Source organism: Platalea leucorodia (assembly GCF_965183815.1).
Source record: "Platalea leucorodia genome assembly, chromosome: W".
Classification (NCBI taxonomy): Eukaryota; Metazoa; Chordata; class Aves; order Pelecaniformes; family Threskiornithidae; genus Platalea; species Platalea leucorodia.
The window spans coordinates 496,201-517,556 of record NC_138859.1 but is presented as its reverse complement, the minus strand read 5'-3'; the positions used below and the strand labels follow the sequence as shown (position 1 = coordinate 517,556).

At 47.1% G+C, this 21,356-nt stretch overlaps 2 protein-coding genes across 3 annotated transcripts in view; both read left to right on the top strand.

The window, feature by feature from the left end:
- Nucleotides 1-3,210: 3,210 nt before the first annotated feature.
- Nucleotides 3,211-13,608, top strand: LOC309601827 (annexin A4-like). Of its 2 annotated transcripts, none has more exons than XM_082335001.1 (13): nt 3,211-3,300; nt 6,689-6,745; nt 7,688-7,763; nt 7,972-8,066; nt 8,347-8,460; nt 8,626-8,716; nt 9,206-9,285; nt 9,691-9,747; nt 10,211-10,304; nt 10,808-10,903; nt 11,345-11,403; nt 11,742-11,864; nt 12,132-13,608. In XM_082335001.1, the coding sequence occupies exons 2-13, from the start codon at nt 6,743-6,745 to the stop codon at nt 12,189-12,191; spliced, it is 948 nt and encodes a 315-aa protein (XP_082191127.1). In that variant the 5' UTR covers nt 3,211-3,300; nt 6,689-6,742; the 3' UTR covers nt 12,192-13,608. The 2 variants fall into 2 exon arrangements, with proteins under 2 accessions (XP_082191127.1, XP_082191128.1); XM_082335002.1 differs by lacking the exon at nt 3,211-3,300 and adding an exon at nt 5,956-6,023.
- Nucleotides 13,609-14,054: 446 nt separating this feature from the next.
- The window catches only part of LOC309601697 (germ cell-less protein-like 1), a 20,566-nt gene continuing 13,264 nt past the window's right edge, over nt 14,055-21,356 (top strand). The window contains exons 1-9 of the mRNA XM_082334864.1: nt 14,055-14,340; nt 14,835-14,958; nt 17,774-17,870; nt 18,717-18,814; nt 19,301-19,413; nt 20,134-20,199; nt 20,382-20,466; nt 20,699-20,789; nt 21,313-21,354. Of these exons, the coding sequence (XP_082190990.1) occupies nt 14,159-14,340; nt 14,835-14,958; nt 17,774-17,870; nt 18,717-18,814; nt 19,301-19,413; nt 20,134-20,199; nt 20,382-20,466; nt 20,699-20,789; nt 21,313-21,354 (898 nt within the window). The 5' untranslated portion in view covers nt 14,055-14,158. The remainder of the gene's footprint in view (nt 14,341-14,834; nt 14,959-17,773; nt 17,871-18,716; nt 18,815-19,300; nt 19,414-20,133; nt 20,200-20,381; nt 20,467-20,698; nt 20,790-21,312; nt 21,355-21,356) is intronic.

Below are 21,356 nucleotides of genomic sequence, written 5' to 3'. Positions count from 1 at the left end.
GGCATGTAGACCACCATGTCTAAGTGGTCTCTTGTTTTAAATGCACTTTAGGTTAGAGGGATTTTTCCCCAATCAGTTCTGCTGCCCTGTTCATTCTTGCCCTTATGTGACACGTATGTTCATGTAATCAGCCCGGGTCCATCTAGAGAGCCCTTGACTCGCATAGCAGCGCGGGTATGCTGTGCTCAGGGCTTTGTAAAGTCCTGTCCGGAGCGCTGCACATTCCCCTAGTGATAGTGACTGTGTAAAAACAGGGGTTCTAATGGTTATGGTAAGTAAGAGCTAAGAACACTTTGATTTCTTACATGAATTGGAATATTTCAGTCTCTTCACCTCTAATAAATACTGCTTACCTATTTCTGGGAGTGTTTGTCACCGCCCTTCCTCTCTGTGTTAAAAGGGCTTTGCTGAAAGGACAGAACAAAAGCTTCAGGCTGGGTCTTCCCTGAAACACCGCTGTTTCTACAGCAAGGCTACCTCTGATCTGTGGAAACGGACGTTTTATCTTACGCAGTGCTGAACTGGAGGTGAGGAGACATCCTTGCTCGGCGTGTGAAAAGGACTCCTGTATCTCCGCAGCGAGTCCTAATAGCTGCAGTTAACTTTGTGATTAATCTGATGTTAAGATGTAGAATGTGAGAATTCTTTACCCTCTTACAAGCACATGAAAATCAGTGCTTGAGAAAAGCAAGCGCTGGTTTTCAGCCTCCACCCTAACCTCGGCTGCCGGCTGCTATGGAGACCGGAGCCTAACTGAGCTACAGCATTGCAACACAGCTCTGACAGCACTTGTGCAACAGTTGAATAACCCTGCTTTCAGGGGCTGCTGATTGCAACCTGCTGGTGCTCAGCTATAAAAATGAGCATTCCCTTAGGAGCTTCCTGAAAACACCTGCATAATTCCCAGAGGCCCAAATTCTGGCCCCCACTTAAATCTGTGGGAGTCTGGCTAAGGACTTCGGTAGTGCCGGGATTTGGACCTCCATGAATGAAGTGAGGCTGCTTCTCTCAAGCTAAAGGCAGGTAAATGCCACACTGGAAACCTCTCCTTCCAGCACCAGGCTCCTCTGCTCTTTGAGGAGCAAATTTAAAAGGCCATGTCCTTAGGGCAAAAACACAAATACTGCCATTTTCCAAGAGGTTCAGCTCTGTTCGCATTGTGGGACCTAGAATAAATACCTCCTGCTTAACAGGCTGGCTGCTTGAGCTCCATTTATTTACTTAATGCACCCTGCCCTGTCTTTCTGTGACCTTTAATTTTTATTTTGCGTTTTGCAGAGATGGGAGAACAGCAGGATGGAGTGGGAATACAGAGCAGGTCTGCACGGAGTGAAGTCTGAGTGTTTGGAGAGCTTTATAACGGGGGGGGGGGGGGGGGGTGTAAATAATCGATGGGACAAACAGGAAATATCAGTGAAAAGAAAAGCAATGTACTTTGTCACTTTACACTGTGGGCTTGCCCAGTACTGTCCCTCTTCTGATCTGGCTTCTCATGGAGCCAGCATCCATAACCAGACACGATTATAGGGAACTTGGCTGTGTGTTGGGTCAGGATCTGGCTTCTGAATGGACTACAATTACGTGAGTAATTCTGGATGGCCAAAAACATCCACACAAACACTTTGCATCTTCAAGTATTCCTCCCTCCTCCCTACTTGGAGCCTCTCCTGGGGGGAAAGCAAAGGTTAAATTATGCAAATGATGAATGGCAGGATTGGTGCAATGTTTAAAGGTTAAATAACTTCCAAAGAAGATAACTCATTGTCTAGAATAATTACTGTTGCATATACCATTGACTTCAGTGTCGGAGCCATCCAGTCCTCGGGGTTGAAGAGGCTGGAAAGCAAATAGAAGAATGAAGCTTTTGAAAATACACAGGCTAAAAAAAATCAGAGGCAACGTAAGATGGAGAAACACAGCAGTTCTCCTGCTGGTGGATTAAAATGAGCGGGTACGGGCCCAGAGCAGGAGACAGCTGACGTGAGAGGAAGGGATGAGAATGGAAACTTTAACAGATGTAGGAAAGAGAGGAGTTTCTCCTTAGTGACTGTTGATAATGGGTACTTGTCCACACTGAATCCCGGCTGGGGTAAAGTGCCAGATTTTGCAAGGAAAGAGACGCTGCAATGGAAAAGGAGAGTGCTTGTGGCTTGAACCCTGTTTTTCTGTTACCCTCGGCTCAATGTCCCCCCGCATCAGCAGGGAGTGAGTAGATGCTGGCCGGCTGGCCCCTGTGGGGTTGGTTCTGGGAGACGGAGCTGCAGTGGGAGCTATAATAAGCCAGCTGTACAGACATGCTCACTGGAGCACAGCCTGCGTTCATCCGAGCTGCCAAATTTAGGTCTCTTCCAGCAAAAGAGCGTGTGCAAAGAGGCACAGGGATGAGATACAACTGTCATACGAGCTGGAAAAAAGAACCGGAGGGGGTTGATTTACCCATTATAATAACTGTACTTGTGGCATCGGAGGAGACCGAAGTCCCTGAGGATAAACACAGTGAAGACAAGATGTGTGTTATTGCAAGGTTGATTTCCCTCTGTCAGCCTCGTGATCTTGTCCAAGGCTGACCCTGGCAGCGTCACATCGGGGTAAAACTGAAGTCCCTTTGCCTGAAGTGTTTTGACTTGAGGGTGGTGCCATTTATTAGGGCGAAAATAATCATCTTTATGAAAATAATTGTTCTTACAGAAATCACGGTTGTTTGTCATGCAAAGTTCTTAGACAAGGGGGATCGATGCTGAAGACTGGAGAGGTGCTGTGGGAGCAAAGGAGACAAAATAGAGGTAAGAAATCCCCACAAACAACACGGGGGGAGGAAGAGGACTCCTTGCTCACGGCTGTTGCAGCCTGTGCGCTCCACGCCGTCGTCCCCCTCGCTCCCCCCTTGGGTATGCCCTTTTACACGCCAGCATAAAGCGAGACATCAGAGCTGGCTGGGGGCTGCGGTCAGAGAGACCCTCTGTTCCCAGAGATTTTACAGGCAATGCTGGGGAGCAGGGAAGCCCTCCGAGCCTGCCAGGCCACCTTTCCTTGCAAGGACCCCTGTGTAAATCCAAATGGGCATTTCCTAAATGTGGGCGAGGCTCCCTGGGGAATCTCTCCCTGCTCTGGATTACAACCAGCTGTTTACAGAAGGGCAGAGGAGGGGAGCAGGGCTGGATCGCCTTCCCGTCAGGCGTTGGAGAAAAGCTGCTTTGCGCCAGCGAGTCCCACCCCGCTCCAGGGCGGGGACTTTGCCATCCAGGGCAAGCGGAGCAAGGCTCTCCTCATCCCTGCCAAGGCACCCGCTTGGGACAGCAGGTGAGTGCCAGGCTAACAGGGGTGTCCCCTTTGGCATGGGGAAGGGGTTGCATGGCTAGAGGTGCCTGGGAAGATGCCAAGCACCGTCCCCGCTTGCCAGACCGCAGCGGCTGGTAGCGCGGCTGTGCGGGAGCGGGACAGCCCTTGGCTGGGCGGACGCCTCGTCGCGGCCACGGTGCCAAGGCGTCAGGGCACTGGGGCAGCCCTGGGGGGTGCAGGCCTGGGGTGAGGAAGGACGGGGAGGCAGGCTGTGGGAAGGAGGAAGATGGCTGACTCTCCCCAGACACAGGTAGCGCAGGTTTTGCTTCCTATTTCTGCCGTGCCCGGTGGCCAAGCTGGCACGTCCTCCCCGCTGGATGCTGGAGCGTGGAGGGCATGGCAGGGGGCTTGTGAAGCCACTTTGGGTGGGTGCACGGGCTGAATGGAGGAGCACAAGGCTCTGCTAACTCAGTATTATATTTTTATTCCTTTTGAGGGCAGTGGCCAGGCAAAGGTCATCGTGTGGGAGGCGCTGGGATGTTTCAGCTGGCTCGGGGCTGGCCAGCAGAAGGGAGATCCTTTCCCGAGCTGCAAATCGGGCTGGGATCAGGGTCAGTCTCCCCGCCACGAGCCGCAGACCGACCCCGGGGCACTCTGCCTCCCGGAGGCACAGCCGGCTGGGGGGGAGCAGGCTGTACCCAGCACGCTGCAAACAACTGGCGGTGGCAGAGCCATGGAAAAGCTGATCTGGCGCAGGGTGTGGGTTTGTGTTCGAGTAAACGTGCACCGAATGAAAGAACTAGTTGAACAAGTCCAATGTTTGCCTCGCAAGGGGATGGGTCGCAAAATGGTGGTTTTCCACTCCGGATCCTAGGTGTGGGATTGGCAACAGGTCTCTGAGCTCAAACTTGGAAAAAAAGAACAAACCTGTGTTTATATCCTGTTAAGCTGTTGGGGCTTTGCTTGCCGGGAGCTGTGTGCGCGCTGTGCACAGTCAGGAAAACTTCATTCAGAACAAGCCTAGGTTTGAATTGGCCATCACACACGATAGTTTCAGATGTTTTCTGATAAATGAAGCTTATTCTGGATTCAGCTTTTAGAGGACATTGATGTGGACTTATAACTGCCTGGTTAGCCAATAAAGCCTGCCAGGAAAAGGTCATCCATGGAAAACATGAATATTGGGAGGGATGCCTCATATACCTGCACGCTGTCATCTGGCCACAGTGTTTTGAGCCTGTTCTAAGCCAGGTTTACTGTATCAGCTGGCTTAGGCCTTTATTCTGGGATGAAGCAAATAGCATCAGGACAGGGATTAGCCAGGGGACTTTAGCACTTGCTAGCTGCCTCTTTGCATGCATAGAGTTCGAAATTGCATGCAGATTCGAGTTGCATGCATTCTTCGAAACACGGAGTTGCGTTGCTCCTATCCTGAAGCTGGTTTTCCCCATTTGAGCTGCAGGCCAGGAACTGCGTTAAGCTGCAGAGCGCTGGCAAATCTGACTGAGCAACTCTTTTTCTCTCTCTACTAGCAAAGGGTGTGGCTGGGAGAGTTTTATTCATCTAATGCCCCAGCCTGAGCTGTTCATGGGGACACCTTCACCTGTGAAAGGGAGCAAGAGGGTTACAGGGGCAGGGACCGTTGCTGGAGAACCTGGTTGGACTGCTGGGCACTTCCACCTGTAACTTCAGTGGCTCGTTTCTTGGGGCACCACACACAGAAATACTCTGCGAACAAAACAGCATTTGCAGATTGCGTTTTAGGATCTTTTAGGCAGCGTTACCACCGCTGCCTTTTGCAGTGCTCTACTCTTTATATTCCCAGTGACATTTAAGCTGGATGAAGAAATTGAAATCTTACAGTCAATATTCAATGTGACATTTCTGTTGTAATTTGATATTGCAGGAGCATTTGCCCTGAATCCAGTACACACAACCTTTCCTCATGCTTTGGTTTCTTTCTGCCAGCTCTTTTGCACTAAGAATTTTTCTGCCTCCCACCCTCTTTTCCTTGTTTACTGACCTTTCTTTTGCCCTCTAAACCAGCCTGTCTAATATTCCTGCTTCTGTGTACAAACCAACTGAATGGTAAAACTGCATCAGAAAAACCTCTGTGAAATTCAAAGCCATTATTTAGTGCCTGGCTAAAGCAAACAAAGTTGGCTTTATATTTCTGTAAAAGAGCAGAGATGACTTTTCTGAGGTCTAGGTCATAATTTGACCACGGAAGTCTATAATCAAATGCAAGAAAGCAAACTCAACACTCGTAATTTCCCATATGCTGCCTGATTGCACGGGGTGTAGTAACGTATAGATGATGTGGACACTCGGGAGGGCCTGCGCGTAACCCATCTATGGCAAATGTCACACGGCCAGTTAACTTGCCTGAACAGCACCCTCTGATGGCTTTCCGGACTTGTAAGAGTCACGTGAAGCATGAGCAAAGGCGCTCCTGTTCTTGCACAACTGGCTGGGCTCGTGGATAGCAGCTATCAAGCACCATGAGCAGGATTAAGGAGAGATGCTGTCAGCCACCGGCGTCACTGCTTCTACTTCAGGGCTTTAATGCGAGAACCTCAGCTCGTGCTGTGTTGAACCGGAGTTGCAGGGAAGTGAACCTTGTCTTAGTACTTGACATCCTGGCAACTGGCCAGGGATACGGGAAAATCCTTTGGGTGTGTTCGTGCATAGGCCCTATGCAGGAAAACAAAATTATGAGCGGAAAAAATAACCCTGGGGAGATGGTAAGTAAGCTATTTTTTTTTTTTTTGAGGGCTTTAACAGTCAGTTAAAACTGCAGGCCTACAAGGAATTACACATTGCACCAAACTGAGGAGATGTTGAATACAGCAGAGGGAAAATAATTCTCCTGTCCCAGTCTTCAAGTGAGGTTATCCTTTGCATGCTCATCGACACCTTGATGTTGTCCCTGCCTCCCAGGGAGCGGCTGTGAAGGCTGTTAGGACTCTGCGGGCACCCTCACCCTAGTTCACCCTCAGGCTCTCCCCTGGCAAGGTCAAAGCCATGTGTTTTGAAGGGCATGGGAATCGAGTCTATTTTCTTTGCTCCCAGGACAACACTGCTTCTCCTTGTAGCCTCAGCCAGGCTGTCACACTAGCAATAGAAAAGAAACTTCTTAAATTACTAGTGCTAATCACTGCTTGTGCACCACATCCCTCCTTCAGGCAGGGCGAACACCCTGGCCCTGTGCCGTTGCAAGCCGGCCTTTGTTCGTTCAGTACAAAGCAGGACTGGAAACTCCGGGATGCTGCTATGGGCGTTCAGTAGGGCTGTTCAAGTGTTGCTTTTAGTCCTCAGAGAAATTAGATGGTTACTTAACCAGCCCCATTAAGGTATATTCTATTAATTATTTGCTAGAAAACTGAACGCTCCCTGTTTTTTATTACAGTTGTCTAACTGCCTGGGGAGTCAGACAATAAGAGATTGACGAAATACGAGAGCGATGGTGAGTGTGCATGTTTTCTGTACCGTGCTGTGCCAAGCACTTGCTCTGATCAGATGAACGCGGGGAGCGTAGCTCAGATAAGGACGCAGCAGGAAGAACACTGTCGCTGTCTGTCCCTTTGCGGGGGGGAGTTTATCGCTTCTCTCTGCTTCCTCATACTAGAGAACGGCGACCCACGCATACGGGCTTTTCCGTTTTGGGAGTTAATGGAAAATCCGATCAGATGTTAGTTCAAAGAGCATGAATTTCCCCAGATAAATTTCCTGGGCGTATTATTCTTTCCAGGTTCAACCTGCAAGGTAGCCATCTATATGGTAGTTATCCCTGTGCCTGTTTCAGAAAGCCTAACCTGCCTGAATGTTAAGCAGTGTTTTGATGATGATTTTCACGGGAACAGAGAGCGCTTTGTAAGAGACAGCGTAGTCCCCCAGAAATGGCACTGGACAGCAGGCAGGAGAAACCTGTTTGTGAACCGCTGTTTTGAGCGAAACACTGCACTCCCTGGTGCGTTATTTTACAGAATGATGGTCCTTGGCTGCTCTTAGAGAAGTCAGGAATAGGGCCTTGATGGGAACAGCTTCTCCTGTGATTTACATGGAAAACTCCTGGGAAGAAGCCCCAGCTGGACTGAACAGAGATGTCAGGCTGCTTGCCATTATTTAATTGGAAACCAGTTACTCCATGGGCAGCTATATGAAGATATTTTCTCCTTTTAGTTGTTTCCCTGTGGCTTATTTCTTATCTGGCTGGGAAGTCCCTCTAGAACAAACTTTCTCTTTAGGGTAGGATGGAAGCCTGATATAAAATCACTCATGTTTAGTGGGTGGGCTTTATTTGCTGTCGCTGTGTTTGCATCTTTTGAAGTATTTTTTCTAACTCGACTCTACTGTATGTCTGTATCACCTGAGTCTGCCTTCGGTAACTCCTCTCCTGTGGCTTTAGGCAACAATCAAGGGGGTCTCCAGTTTCAGTGCTGAGCAAGAAGCACAGGCACTAAGGAAGGCTATGAAGGGATTTGGTAAGTTGGTCTCCCTCCACTGTTAAACTGAGCATTGGGAACGTTTTGTCTGGTGGTTTATTAGAGGGGAAGTCTAGCCATTTGCATTGCCGCACTGCCAGGCTGGGTAAGGAACAGAAGAAGGCTGATGGCACGCTCTGGACAAGCCCAGAGCACGCTTCCAGTTCTTGTGCAAGCAACCTGACTGGTTTCCATTGGTTTCTTCCAGGCACAGATGAAGATGCCATCATCGAGATCTTGACCAAACTAAACGTTTCCCAACGTCAGCAAGTTCTAATCACCTATAAAAGCAGTATCGGCAGGGTAGGTGGTCTTCAGAGATTAGTGACTGTGGCTTTAACTGGGAGATGCAGACAATTTGGGGGGTTATATCGCTTGGGTGAAACGTGAACAACATCCTAGTCTCCGTGACAGTAAGTTTAGCACAATCTTTCCCTGGCCAAGTTTATTTTGGTCTTGCTCACTTCAGAGCAACTGTTCATCCAAGGAGGGCTGGAGCATGAAGAAAAGTGGTGAATGGGTTCTTTCTGTCCTCAAAGGCTGTACCTTCTCCCAACTCCTCTCTCCTCTCTCTGTCTTCCAGGATTTGATTGATGACCTGAAGTCTGAGCTGAGTGGGAATTTTGAAAGGGTCATCGTTGGTATGATGACTCCTACCACCATGTACGACGTGCATGAACTGAGGAGGGCTATGAAGGTTCAGAAATCTTCCTTTTATGTTGCTTAAGTTCTGGTCAACTTAGTATGATATGGCATAATTATACCTTTATTATTAATTTTTTATTATTAACTTATTAAAAAATCCTAGTTGCACATCAAAACAGTTGTTATCATCTTGGATCTTGTCTTTGCAATTCCCTAGGGTGGAGGAACAGATGAAGGTTGCCTGATTGAAATTCTGGCTTCTCGCACGAACGAAGAGATTCGGCGCATTAATGAGAACTACAAACTTCGTATGTAGTGCAAACTGCAAGCCGTTATCGTGCTGTCTGAAAAGTCACTTGTGTGTATGCATGGACGTGAGCAGAGGGAGGAGGGGGGTCTGTTAGCCTTTAAATGTGACAAGTCAGCCAAAACAGCTATTGCCATTTGTCCAGAGAGAACCTCTGAATTAAACGGGTGTCAACAGCAGGACTGCCAACAGCCTCGAGGATTAGAATTTCACCCAAAACTGAATCGGTGTAAATAAAACGGGATGGGGTGGTTATGTCTATCAGTTGGGTGTCTGTCCCTGTCTGGATCTATTGCCAGTTTTATACTGGCTGTACTTCCTAATTTTGGCCTGTAGCAGTCCAGATGGCTGGACTGCTATGATGATGTTTAGAGCCCTGAGCACAGTTATATACTTACCTAGCTTACGGCTGGCAAATGTTGTGGACAAACGGTGTCCAGGTGGTGGACCTGTTACTAACAGATGTCAAATGTGTGTGTGCTCTTGCTAGAATATGGCCGTACCCTTGAGGAGGACATTGTCTCTGACACATCTTCCATGTTTCGAAGAGTCCTTGTGTCCCTCGCGACAGTAAGTCCAGGCTAAGGGAAATGGGGATGAATCCTCCTGTTGCTGACGGACACGCCTCTCACTTCAGTGACGAGGTGTTTCAGGCTGGCTTTTGTTTCACTTATCTTGCATTTCGCCTTGCCTGCATTTCACACCCAGCTTCTGCAGGGAGAGGAGTCTGACTCTGGGTATGCGTTAATGCCGTGTGCTCTTTTTAAAATGGCCCAGTTAAAGTGGATTGCTGCTCACTTCAAAAGGAAGCACAGATCACATCTGAGCCATATTTCGCTGTATTTGTAAGCTACTATTCAATGTTAAGGATCCCATTAGGCCTCTCCAGTAACTTGTTTTGAATGGGGAATTTGCAGGACTTGCTTCCATTAGTTGCTCTGGTGAAATGAGTTTCTCATCCTTGTATCTCTGCAGGGAAACCGAGATGAGGGAATGTATGTGGATGAAGCCCTCGCTCAGCAAGATGCTCAGGTGTGTAGCAATTTGCTTCCTTGCAAGAACTGACTGCTCTTGTACGTGTGATGCATGTTGAATCCTTGCTTTTTCTAGACCTCATTTTTTTCAAGGTAGAGCAGTAAGCCTGAAGGTATGCTAGACAGCTGCACCCTAGGTGGAGACCTGGGCTCTAGTCTCAGATTTGACCCTTAGAGAAGCCTCTTCACTGTTCTGACTCAGCCGGCGAAGTGGGGGTAATGGTTCTAGCCTCCTTTGCAAGTCTGTGGTGAGAGGTCTCTAGGCAGGCTGGGTATTTGGGAGGGGAGATGACATGTCAGTTGAGAGTTGCTGTGCTTGGTTAGTATTTGTTGGAAAATAGCTGTTATCTAGACAAGGCACAGGCCAGCAGTGCTCAAGCACCAAGGAAGTAAAAATCTCATGTTACGTGCACCTGCTCTTCTCAATTAGCCTTACTTTGTCTCTTCATAATGTCTTCAAGTGCCTGTATGAAGCTGGGGAGAAGAAGTGGGGAACAGATGAGGTACAATTTATGGCCGTCCTCTGTACACGGAACAGATGCCACCTACTAAGAGGTAGGACCCGCTGCCGTGTCCCGGATGTTTTTCCTTGTTTGGGTACGAGACTTTTGTAGGAGCTTTGTACTTGTTCATTAACTGCTTGTGAACTCTTCCTGAGACAGCAGGTGTCCTAGAGCCCAGTCCCATTCAATTTTATTCCCTCCTGAGACAAAAAGGGACTTGAGAAAAACATCAGTAGGACTTGCTCCAGCCTGTAAATTGGAGATAATGAAGTGCGACTCCCGCTGGGGCAGAGCTAAGCATTTAAACTGCCATCATTAACTAGCAGTTCTTGAAAATGCTAGCAGCAGTGGTAGGCCAATTAGCAAGACAGTTGATAATTAGAAATAATTATTTCTGTGGGACAGCCCTGATTTAGCTTACAATGTCACAATGATGGTACAACGTTCATACAGAGTATGAGGAGCTTGATCTCGCAAAGCGATCCTTGGTGGTTTACACACTGTATGCCCTGAAGCATCTCACTCGCTCTTTTTATCCCTGACTCTTCCTCCTAGTTTTTGATCTGTACAGAGGGATTGCTGATAAGGACATAACAGACAGCATTAAATCTGAGATGTCAGGAGACCTCGAAGATGCTTTGTTAGCTGTGGGTGAGTGCCCTGCTTTTAAACTTTGTCTACTGAGTAACTTAAATAATTAGAGATATTGTATCTTGCCCTGGCTGGCTGTTTACATATCTTCAGGAGGCAGATACTGTTTGCAAGCCACAGTGTTTTACTCTTTTCAGATACAATCGGGTGAGAAAGCTCTCTGCTTTATGATGTTGTTTACTTTCCCAACTGATGCTTTGGTAGCTGACATTTGCTGTCAGGAAGCATTAAAGCCTTAAAGAAAATATTAGGGTGCACGGAGACATCAGTTTACAGCAGGTCACTGACTGTGGATGTCTGCATTGTACTTGGGGGGGTTTGGCCCTGAATTGCATCTTTACAGAATAAACGCCTTCACTGAGAAAGTGCTGTAAAGGTTTGGAAGACCTTCTCCTTCAGTTTTTATTGACCTTAATTCTCTTGTTCTTCTCTCCCTTGCAGTAAAGTGCATGCGAAATAAACCTGCATATTTTGCTGAAAGATTGTATAAATCCATGAAGGTAAAGAGCTTTCGGTGTGAGATTGCTATTTTTGTATTTCCCTTGCCTTTCCATGCTTGAGTCAGAAGCTTGATGGCGATCATTAGATAAAGGGAAACTCGGCCGTTAACTGGGGGAAGAAAAAAACCTCTGAGCTTTTACATGGACCTCTCTTCCCTCAGGAAGCTCAGAGCAATATTCTTGCCCAGCAGCGAGCTGCTTAGTGGATCACTCCACTAATGCAAAAATGCTCTGAGTAGGAACAGATCCCACAGAAGACCAAGGGATAAAACCTTTGTGTCTGTCACTGATTCATCCAAAAGGCTTTGTAGTTGTACATGGTTGGTTTCTGTCTTTAGGGCTTGGGAACAGACGACAACACGCTGATCCGAGTGATGGTGTCCCGCTCTGAAATAGATATGCTGGATATCAGAAGGGAGTTCCTGACCATGTATGGGAAATCGCTCTACTCCTTCATTAAGGTAAGCTTTTCAGTGTTGGAAACAAAGAGCTGGATTTGCTAAGCAGCTTAAAGGAGACAGGTCCCCACTCAACACCTTTTGGGTATTTTTGAGGAGCTGGAATTAAGGACACTTTACATCTATGTACTGAAAACGTTCCTGAATGTTCTTAGTTCTTAAATTCTCAAAGCGAATACAAACGTTGCAACAAATCGTATGTGCTGGGAGGAATCCAGCCTTGTACCGAGCCGTAAAACTAACTGCGTTCCTTTGTTCTTTTCTCTCTAGGGAGACTGCTCAGGAGACTATAGGAAAGTTCTGCTCCGACTCTGTGGAGGGGAGGATTAAAGGATGCCTGGTGTGCTGCCTGGGTGATGGGAAGCTGTTCATCATAGGCATTTCTTTCTTTTTTAATTTTTCCCAAATATCTTATTCATTGCTATGAGTATTGACTTGGGTTAGTTAATGCTCTGGTTAGGTAACAGCCATTCCGGCTGACCCTTTCGATACGCTTTTATGCTTGGAACACCCGTTTGTCTAATTGGGCTAGTAAAGCCCATCTTAATGCTGTAATCAAATAGATAAAAGCTAAATTATTTCCTGACAAGCTGTCCCTTTGCTGCTGCATTCACTGGCAAAACTTATCGACTGAAGCAAGCTTGGATGCAGAATGTGAGAGGCTGCACAGGGAAAATTAACCTCAGCAATGCATGGAGAGTGCAGAATGCAGACTTGCTTCAGTTTTTGCAAGATAATTAAAACACAAAGAAATCAATCATCTAAAAATACAAGCACATTTAGGTCTTAACTTGCTCTCTGTTCGTGTGGAGCATTAACAGCCTTGCTGCTCTTTATGTATATGTTGCCTATAGACCTGTAGGTAGGGAAGATGTCACTGGTGACATCAGAAAAACTCTCGCTGCCCTGGTTACAGGTCAGCCCTGTATTCTTTGTCTTCCTTGACCCATGGGAGTGTAAATCATCAGGGTTATCTTACAAACCCTTCCTCTGGATAAAGTGATGTCATTAGAACAGTGCCTTTTGAGGAATGACCTGTCCCTCCTCAGCACTACCCGATGCCTTAGACCCTTAGGTGGGGATGCCTTGTGCGGGGGTAGCGCACCCGATCCCACCAGCGCCTGCCGGTTGGGGCCCCGTGTAACGCTCCCGTTAGGGGCCGGTCTCTGCGCCTATGCCTGGCCGGGCCTCCCACACCCGCCTCTGGAAGAGGCTTTTCCCCCAGCCCCCACACAACTGCCTGGTAAGCTGAGCGTTGTTTTCACTACAAAAACATGGCTCTTCTTTGGCTTAGCAATTTATTTTTTTAGCTGTTTGTGTATAATCCTGTTAGGCATCACACTGAGGTTACAATTTGACGGCACAAACGCCGATATGGCCTACACCCCATCCTGTCACTCCGTTTGTTGTACAGTAGGCTGCTGTTGGCTTGAAGAGGAGATACCGCGGTGGCCTCCGATAAAATCATTCTCCTGCTTGCTCTCGGTGCTGTGACGGGAGGTACGCTCCTTGGGCTCCTTGGTCGCGGTGGGAGAGGAGCCAGAGCTTTCTCCAGTCCCACTGAAGCCCGCCGCTTGCCCGGTGCGGCAGGCTAACGCATGCGCCCGGCCTGGGTTCTGTGTCTGAATGCCCCGCCTTATGTTGCCGACTATTTAAAAACGAATAAATGATTTTGTTTCTGTACTTTCTGCCACGACTGCGTATTCTGGGGGGGGTCCTGTGGAACAGCCGTGGCCTGCCCCGTCGGGTGGACGCCGCTCCGGGGGAAGCGGCTCCTGCTCATTCGCCAGGGGCAAACCCACGGCCCGCACCGAGCGCCGGTGCCGCCGAGCCCCGCAGCCGCGCGGAGCCGTTCCTCAGCCCCGCGTCGGGGGCGGTCACCGGGGGGAGCGGATTTGGGGGCGCACCCCGCGGCTGCTGCGGCTGCGTTGCTGCCGCCGCCCCCGCTCGCAGCTCGGTACCCCGCACAGCGCGGTACACCGCGCAGCTCGGTACCCCGCACAGCTCCTCCCGGAGCCGCCGGAGCCGCCGGGGCGCTGCACCGGGGGCCGTCCCGCTCCTGCCCGGCCGCTTTCCCCGCGGCACCGGAGGCACCCGGGCGCCGCGGCCGCTGCACCGCGCCGGCCACGTGGCCGCCCGCCGCGCACGCGCCCTCGGCCCCTCCCCGCGCAGGCGCAGAGGCGATGGCCGCCACCGGCCGCTGCTGAGGCGCCGCCGCCGTCCCCGCTCCGGCCGCGCTCCGCTCCGCTCCGCTCCGGGCGGCCCCATGAGGAGACGGCGGCGACGGCGGAGCGGCGATGGGCTCGCTGAGCAGCCGGGTGCTGAGGCGGCGGGTGGGCCTCCCGCGCGGCGACGGGGCGGCCGGGGACGGGGGCGGCCGGGGCGGCAAGAGGAAGCGCGGCGGGGCCGAGGGGCCCGGTGACAGCGACAGCGACGGCGAGGCCGAGCGGGAGGAGCGGCTCCTCAACACCCCCCGCAGGTGCGGGCCGCGGGGGGCGGCGGGCCTGGGTCGCGGCCGCGGGTCTGTCAGCGGGCGGGTGGCGGGACGGGGCGCGGGGCCCAGGGGCCGTGGGGCGAGGAGCCGTGGGGCGAGGAGCCGTGGGGCGAGGAGCCGTGGGGCGAGGGGCCGTGGGGCGAGGGGCTGGGGCACTGGAGGAGCGAGCCCGCTCTTGAGGGGCCTGTGCGGGGGGGGGAGATGGAGATGGAGATGGAGGGAAGGAGGGAAGGGGGTTGCGGCGTGGGGCCGGGGGCTGCCGGGGGCAGGGGCGAGCTCCTCCTCTGCCTTGGAAAGGTCCCAGCAGCGGCTGCAGTAAATGAGAGGGGAAAGCGTCGGGGGAGCCGTGGGGGCGACGGCAGGGAGGGCGGTCAGTCCCCTATGGGCAGAAAAAAACCCTGCCCAATGCTTTATCCCTAGCGTTGTTTCTGTAACAGAGAAATTTGAAGGAGTGTGTCTCTGTTTGCCTTTTTGTGTAGGAAAAAACTGAAAAGCACTTCTAAGTATATTTATCAGACTCTGTTTTTGAATGGGGAGAACAGTGATATCAAAATTTGTGCTCTGGGAGAGGAGTGGAACTTGCATAAGATATATTTGTGTCAGGTAAGCGGCTTCCTTCTTACGTGCAATAGAAACTGTATGTTTAATAAAAGAACATCTGGTAAATGTTAAGTGTGACTTGAGCTTTTTTCTTTTTTTTTTTCCCCCTTATATTTCTGACTTATCGCTCTTTCTGTGGATGCAAACAGTTAAACAACTTTTCTTGTGCTTTTGATAGTAACGTTAGGAAGCGTAGCTGTAGCTTCATGTTTGAAAAGTTTCTTCACTTCCGTCTCTTGCTATTTAATTTTTTTAATCTACTCGTCTTAACCTTGGCGCATCCTTTGTGAAAACAGTCCTGAAAATTGTCTTTTGATGTCCTGAGAGCACTTTCTTGTCTGCTAGACCAACGGCTGAGAATCTCCCGCAATGTTAATATTATTGCAGAGCAAAGAAAGTGCTTCCAGAATGGATTTGTAAAGCACATGCTAACCCAGTTCAGTCTTACTGGTCACCGGGGCTCAGGTGTAGGAACTGAAGTGAAATTGCTGGAGCCAGGTCTCTGTATTTGTTACGCAGCCTTCATCCTTGGCTGAAGGCTTTCTCGCTGCTGCGTGAGAAAGGTATACACAGAAGCTCTAAAAAGGAACACATTTTAGTGTGTACCTACAAAAAAGATGCTGTTTCTACAAGCATTTTATTTTGGGCTTGTATTAGGTGAAGTTCTTTGTGTTACTCTTTGTGTTTTGGGAGCAAAGAGGTGCTGTTATCTTTACTGTCTGTTCTCTTTATTACTTTTCCTGTGACAGAAGTGGGGAGAAACCATGGCTTTGTCTTGAAATGTCTAATTCGGTTGTGCTGTTAACTTTAAAGTGGGAGTCTAACCTTGGAAGCAATTTATTTGAAGCGAGAAGAGAAAGTAACGTCAGGTACTATACCTGAAACCGCGTGCGCTGCTTTGTTAGCTGTAGCCAAAGGCGAAGCAGTTTTGTGTGTTGCAAGGCGAAGGTGTCGCCGTGAGGTGCTCGGCGGGTTGCACGCGGTCGCTCTGGTGTAACGCGTGGTTCTAGAAGCGAATCCTTCATTTTTTTGGTGTTGCGTTAAAGCCGTGATTCCAGTGCAGGCACAGCAATTAGTTGTATTGGCCGCAGTGAGGGACATTTCATTGCTTTCTTTAGGAAAAAGCCTTTTACATGCGCTAGAACTGTTTAAAGAGCAAAAAGCAAGGGCAGGAAAGTCATTTGTATGTAGCCCAAGGTTGACCAGTGGCAGCCGTCTCTGGGTAGAACAGTGGGTGTGTTTGACCAGGCAGGACAGCTGGCAGACACGGCTTTCGTTATCCGCTCCTTTGACTCTCTGTAACAAAGGGAGGATGCCAGTGGGCTGGACAGCCAGGCTTGCGTTGCGCAGCGTAAACGGGGTGGGCACGTTGCTGGTTCGTCCTTAGGCTGCTGTTGGCGATGATGTTTTCAATCGTCATCGTGATTCTGTTGTTGCTACGTCTCAAGTTCGTGAAGCTAGTCCTTAAAACTTGGTGTGGGTTGATGACTAAAACTGAATATTAAATCGCTTCCATGGATGCTCTTTAACAGACTTTGAAAATTGCAATTTTGTTCTGTAGAGGCCTTGTTGTACAAGTGATGTTCTTGTGAGATGAAATTTTGTAGTTAAGTTAACCGTTCTTGTAAGACAGGTTTTTATTTCAATTCGTGCTCTGTCACTGGAATTATGTTACTGTAGGTAAAATATTTTTGGATGTTAAAAACAACTCTCTCTTGATGAAATTACGACTCCTCCTCTGCCTTGTTGAGCAGACCATCTCGGTCCGAATGTTTCTGTTTCCCTAGTCTCTCAGGTTACTGCGTTTAGTTTGATAAATGACAGTAAGGTGCTGCTCTACCCGTGAATGGCAGATCTGAGAAATGGAGGATTTCCTTCTTCTGATACTGTTTACTAAATTCTTATGCAATCGAGGAGTTGAACTACATGGCAAAGCTAAGGCAGCCTCGCGAGGATCGGTAAGATGAATAAGGTCCTGGTTTCGAGAGCAGTGTGTTGTACATCGTCATAGTTAGGGGACATGCCGAAGGTATAGAAATATTTACATAGTCAAATAAAATCAAAATTGGATTTTATGTTATTTGCTGCCCTGAGTTGAAATGCTGAGTTAAGAGGTCAGGGAATATGGTGCTGTACAAATAGACTTTATTTTTTTGATCTCTCAGGTAAACTTCAGTGAGTGATAGCATCTCATAATGGGCACATCTGCTGCTGAGAAGGAAAATCATGAATCCTAGTAGAGCAGTATATTTCACTTCATTTGGATGGAAACCTATCAAATTCTAGTTTTATATGCCTTACACTTTATAATAAAAGGTATATTTACATAAATGGTGTATGTGTATGTGTCCTTGGTATGAGACTACAACCTTGTATATTAATTTGTATGTCTTGCATGCTTTTTTTTTTCCCCCTCCAACACCCAAACTGGCATTCCCTAATGCCTGCAGGATTTGTTGTCCACCGGTAGCATTAAGGACTTAATTCTTGGACTAATTATATCCCCATTGGTGGTGTGGTTTGTAGGAAAAGAGCTTATGTGGCTTTTCTGGCCCTTTAAAGCTTCTTACTTACTCTGATTACAGACACATAGTCCAAATTTTGTATATGCGTTTTGACTTTCAGAAATAGAGCAGCTACAATTAGCCCTTTCTCAAGTATGTCAGAATGTTTTAGCTTGTGAAAAGTTCCCTTAATACATTGTGTTCTGCATAAAGGTAAATATTAACGATTTTTCGTTCCATGTGCTGCTTTTGACAGTTTTGATTTGAATGCGATCTCTTACTTGAGTTCTTTTTCTCTCATCTTCCCTCTATAGTCAGGGTACTTTTCCAGTATGTTCAGTGGATCTTGGAAAGAATCTAATATGAACATCATAGAGTTGGAGATTCCTGACCAAAATATTGATATAGAAGGTAAGTGGGAACCTTTTATTTTAACGTAAACCCTGAAGGTAGAGGTTAAGTTGAACCTGACAAAAAATAACTAAAAACAGATGTGTGTGTGTGTATATATATATATTTTTTTTTTTTTTAAGAAGAATTTTCATACAAATAAATAAGAAACTTGAGAGAATGAGTTCTGTCCTCATTCAGTTTTGAGCTTAACTCGGGTCACCAGTGGAGTTAAATTCATTTTTGTACCTCCGAGTTGGGAAGCGCAGCTGAAAAGCAACCACTTGTCCTGTTGTTTCTGCATCGGGGCTCTTGAGATCAATGTGCGCAACTCTTGTGGAGAGCTACGTGTTAGAGTGTGAATCACGTCTTCATCTGTCTGGTCTTGAAAAGCTACGAGTGGAGTGCTCCCAGGGGAGCAGCGCGAGTTGGCAGAATGTTTAGCCATGGTTCCGAGCACCACGGGGTGAAGTAGTGGTGTTTTTCAGCAGAATTACAGAGAAACTTGTAACACCCCGGTAATATCTCAACATTGTGCTAGTGATCAATTGCAGAGAAGGATCATGAGGTTTAGCTTCTTTTTATCTCGTTTTACTGCTCTCCACGTTGCTCCGTGGCGTGACTTGGTGGCTGTTTAAGTTGACTATTTTGTTTGAATAGTGAAAAGGACTGTATTTTATTGCTTGATGCCATGGTTTGTGTTTTCTGTTTGGGTGTGTGCTCGGGCTGGTAAATACTAGCTTTTTACGCAGAGCAAACAAGATTGCGGAGAATGTGTGCACTCGAGTGGTTTGGTTATCTTCAAGGATTCTTTTAGTTGTCCGTGCTCGATGTCCTGCCTTTGTTTGACACTCGTGCTCTTTTCAGCTCTACAGGTGGCTTTTGGCTCACTCTATAGAGACGATGTGTTAATAAAACCCAGTCGAGTAGTTGCACTTTTAGCAGCAGCCTGCATGCTGCAGCTTGTAAGTAATAAAAATGCAATATTTTTATGCTTTCTCTTCAGATAAAGATAACAGTTCATAATATACTCACACGCGTGTACTGTTTCACCCAGAGAAATGAATCATCTTTTCAGACTAAGTGGGAAAAACCCAAACGTAACGCGGTGGTTTTCTTTGAAAATGCTATGACTAAGATTCAGTTGTAATATTAAGTGCCGCTTTGAAAATCATACCTAGAAGTAGATTAAAACATGTTTTAACAGCTCCCTTGTTCTACCCTGAGGGTATTCATTAAGCTTTTCTTTCATGTGATATATTCTTAAGAAAAATCTATTTTTTTCTGAGGAACATTGGTTTAAGTTTTCTGGATAGCATAGCAGGTCACTGTAGCACGTGTGACTTTGGTAGTTGTTCAGGCATGAAAACTTGTATGAACTGCACAATTTTTGACACTTTCTGTTGGGAAATTAAAACTTTGGATATTTGTGGGTTTTTTCTTCCCCACAGGATGGCTTAATCCAGCAATGTGGTGAAACAATGAAGGAAACCATTAATGCAAAAACTGTGTGTGGTTATTATAATTCAGCGGGGACATACGGGTTAGACTCGGTGAAGAAAAAGTAAGAATTACTTTCTCCAAGCTGCTTTCTTCATTGCTAATTAAAAGTGTGAATTTACAAACAGTAAAATAATGCCCAAGTTAATTTTTTTTTTTTTAAAGCTATCTGGCTTGGGCTCTGCTTGCCCTGTTCAGGCTTCAAGTTTCTACTATAATCAGTTACCTTGAAATTGGTGTAGATTATGGTGGATTGATCGACCTGTGCTGTGAATGAATTAATTACTACAGTATATTAGTAAAGACAATACGTTTGGTCTTCGGTGTGACAATGAAATACTACTTGCGATCATTGACCATTTTATTGCAAAGCTGCTTTAATACCCAGAACTCGAGCTTAACTTTATCTTAATTAGGAGGGATAATTACAGATTTGGGAGCAGAATGCTGAGGTTAATGCTAACTGCTTCCCTCTGCTGTGAATTAGTGTGTTCTCAGAGCTTTTCGTGGCATTAATAGTACTTTGAATTTAGCTTTCACCATGCCCTGAGAGAAACTAAATGCAACTTCAAAAGTTACAGAAAATTTTGGAAAATTTTATGGTAAACTTCATGTTTTTGAAATAACTCCTTTTCATATTTTTCTGCATTTGTGTCTCGGGTGAAAGCAGTATTTCAAAATCATGCGGTACATAATCAGGCTTTGTGAGCCTGAGCAACCGTTGCAGGAATGTTGACATAGACAAGAAAAAACCAAAGGTACTAATTCCTTGCTTTTAATCTAGGTGCCTTGAATGGCTCTTGAATAACCTGATGACTCACCAGAGCGTTGAACTCTTCAAAGAACTCAGGTATTCAGGCTTCGGTTAACGTTGAGCGAAGAAGTACAATTTCTTCCAGAGTATATAGCTCGCTACGACTGACTTTCTAGGCCATTGATGGTTGCTTGTTACCTAGCTTGCTTTCTTGTTTTTGTCTATATTGTCTCATAGAACTCTTAGGAGTTTGTTTGTTTGTTTGTTTGTTTTTTCAGCATAAACCTCATGAAACAGCTGATTAGCTCTTCTAACCTATTTGTAATGCAAGTGGAAATGGACGTGTATACCGCTCTCAAAAAGGTACTTCGCAGAGGGTCTGGCTGGGGCTTTATCAAGTTGAACTCCTCAGTAGTAGTTGATTTGTAACATGATGAGAATTTTAGCCTTTTTGGGTTTTACTGAAAGTTTTTAATAGAGTATCAGAATCTTTGTGGGAATGAATGCATTATGAAGATGTCCCTTTAATAATGCGTGTATTACTTATTTGAAAACTCCTTCAATTAACTCAGTAGAGTTTGTTTATTTTACCTAGTGGATGTTCCTTCAGCTAGTGCCTTCTTGGAATGGGTCTTTGAAACAACTCTTAACCGAAGCTGATGCCTGGTTTGCCAAGCGTAGGAAAGGTAGGATTAATTGGCGTGGCCTTGGATTGGGGAAGGCGCGGGTTAGAAGTGAAATATGATAGTCTTCCTCCGCTTCCGAACTTTCCCGTTTGCTCTGGGAAGGCTTGCCTCTGCCAGCAGTCCCCAGCGTCAGATTCTCAACACTGATAGCTTTTTCACTGTTTTGTCCGCGTGTTTTTGAGTGAGCGCATAGCTTTTTCTCTGTTTTGTCCGCATGTTTTGAAGTGAGCAGACATGGTCACTATTTTTGCTTTGTTGCTGTTGCTATTGTTCAGTTAGGATAAGCTTTTGTTGCCTTCTCACTAGAAGGCACTAGTGTGTTTCAAAAGAGGAAAAGTTTGGTCTAACATTTCTGCTGAGAGGATTTGAATGTAAGTAACTTCTTAATTTTAGCTCCAAAAGATGATTGGCCTGTCTGTAATAACTTTCTCTGATCGATAATTTACGATGCAATCTCAAATATAAATAGGGTCTGGAAAATATTTAGGAAAACAAATTGTAACGCAGGTGCTCTGTCTTGCAGATTTTGAGGATGACATTGCGTTCCTGGAATCAGAACAGGGGAAC

Excerpts from the sequence above, each read along its gene's own strand:
- LOC309601827 (XM_082335001.1), top strand. Across the intron at positions 8,717-9,205 it reads TAATGAGAACTACAAACTTC|AATATGGCCGTACCCTTGAG; the intron begins GTATGTAGTGCA and ends TGCTCTTGCTAG. Across the intron at positions 11,404-11,741 it reads GATTGTATAAATCCATGAAG|GGCTTGGGAACAGACGACAA; the intron begins GTAAAGAGCTTT and ends TTCTGTCTTTAG.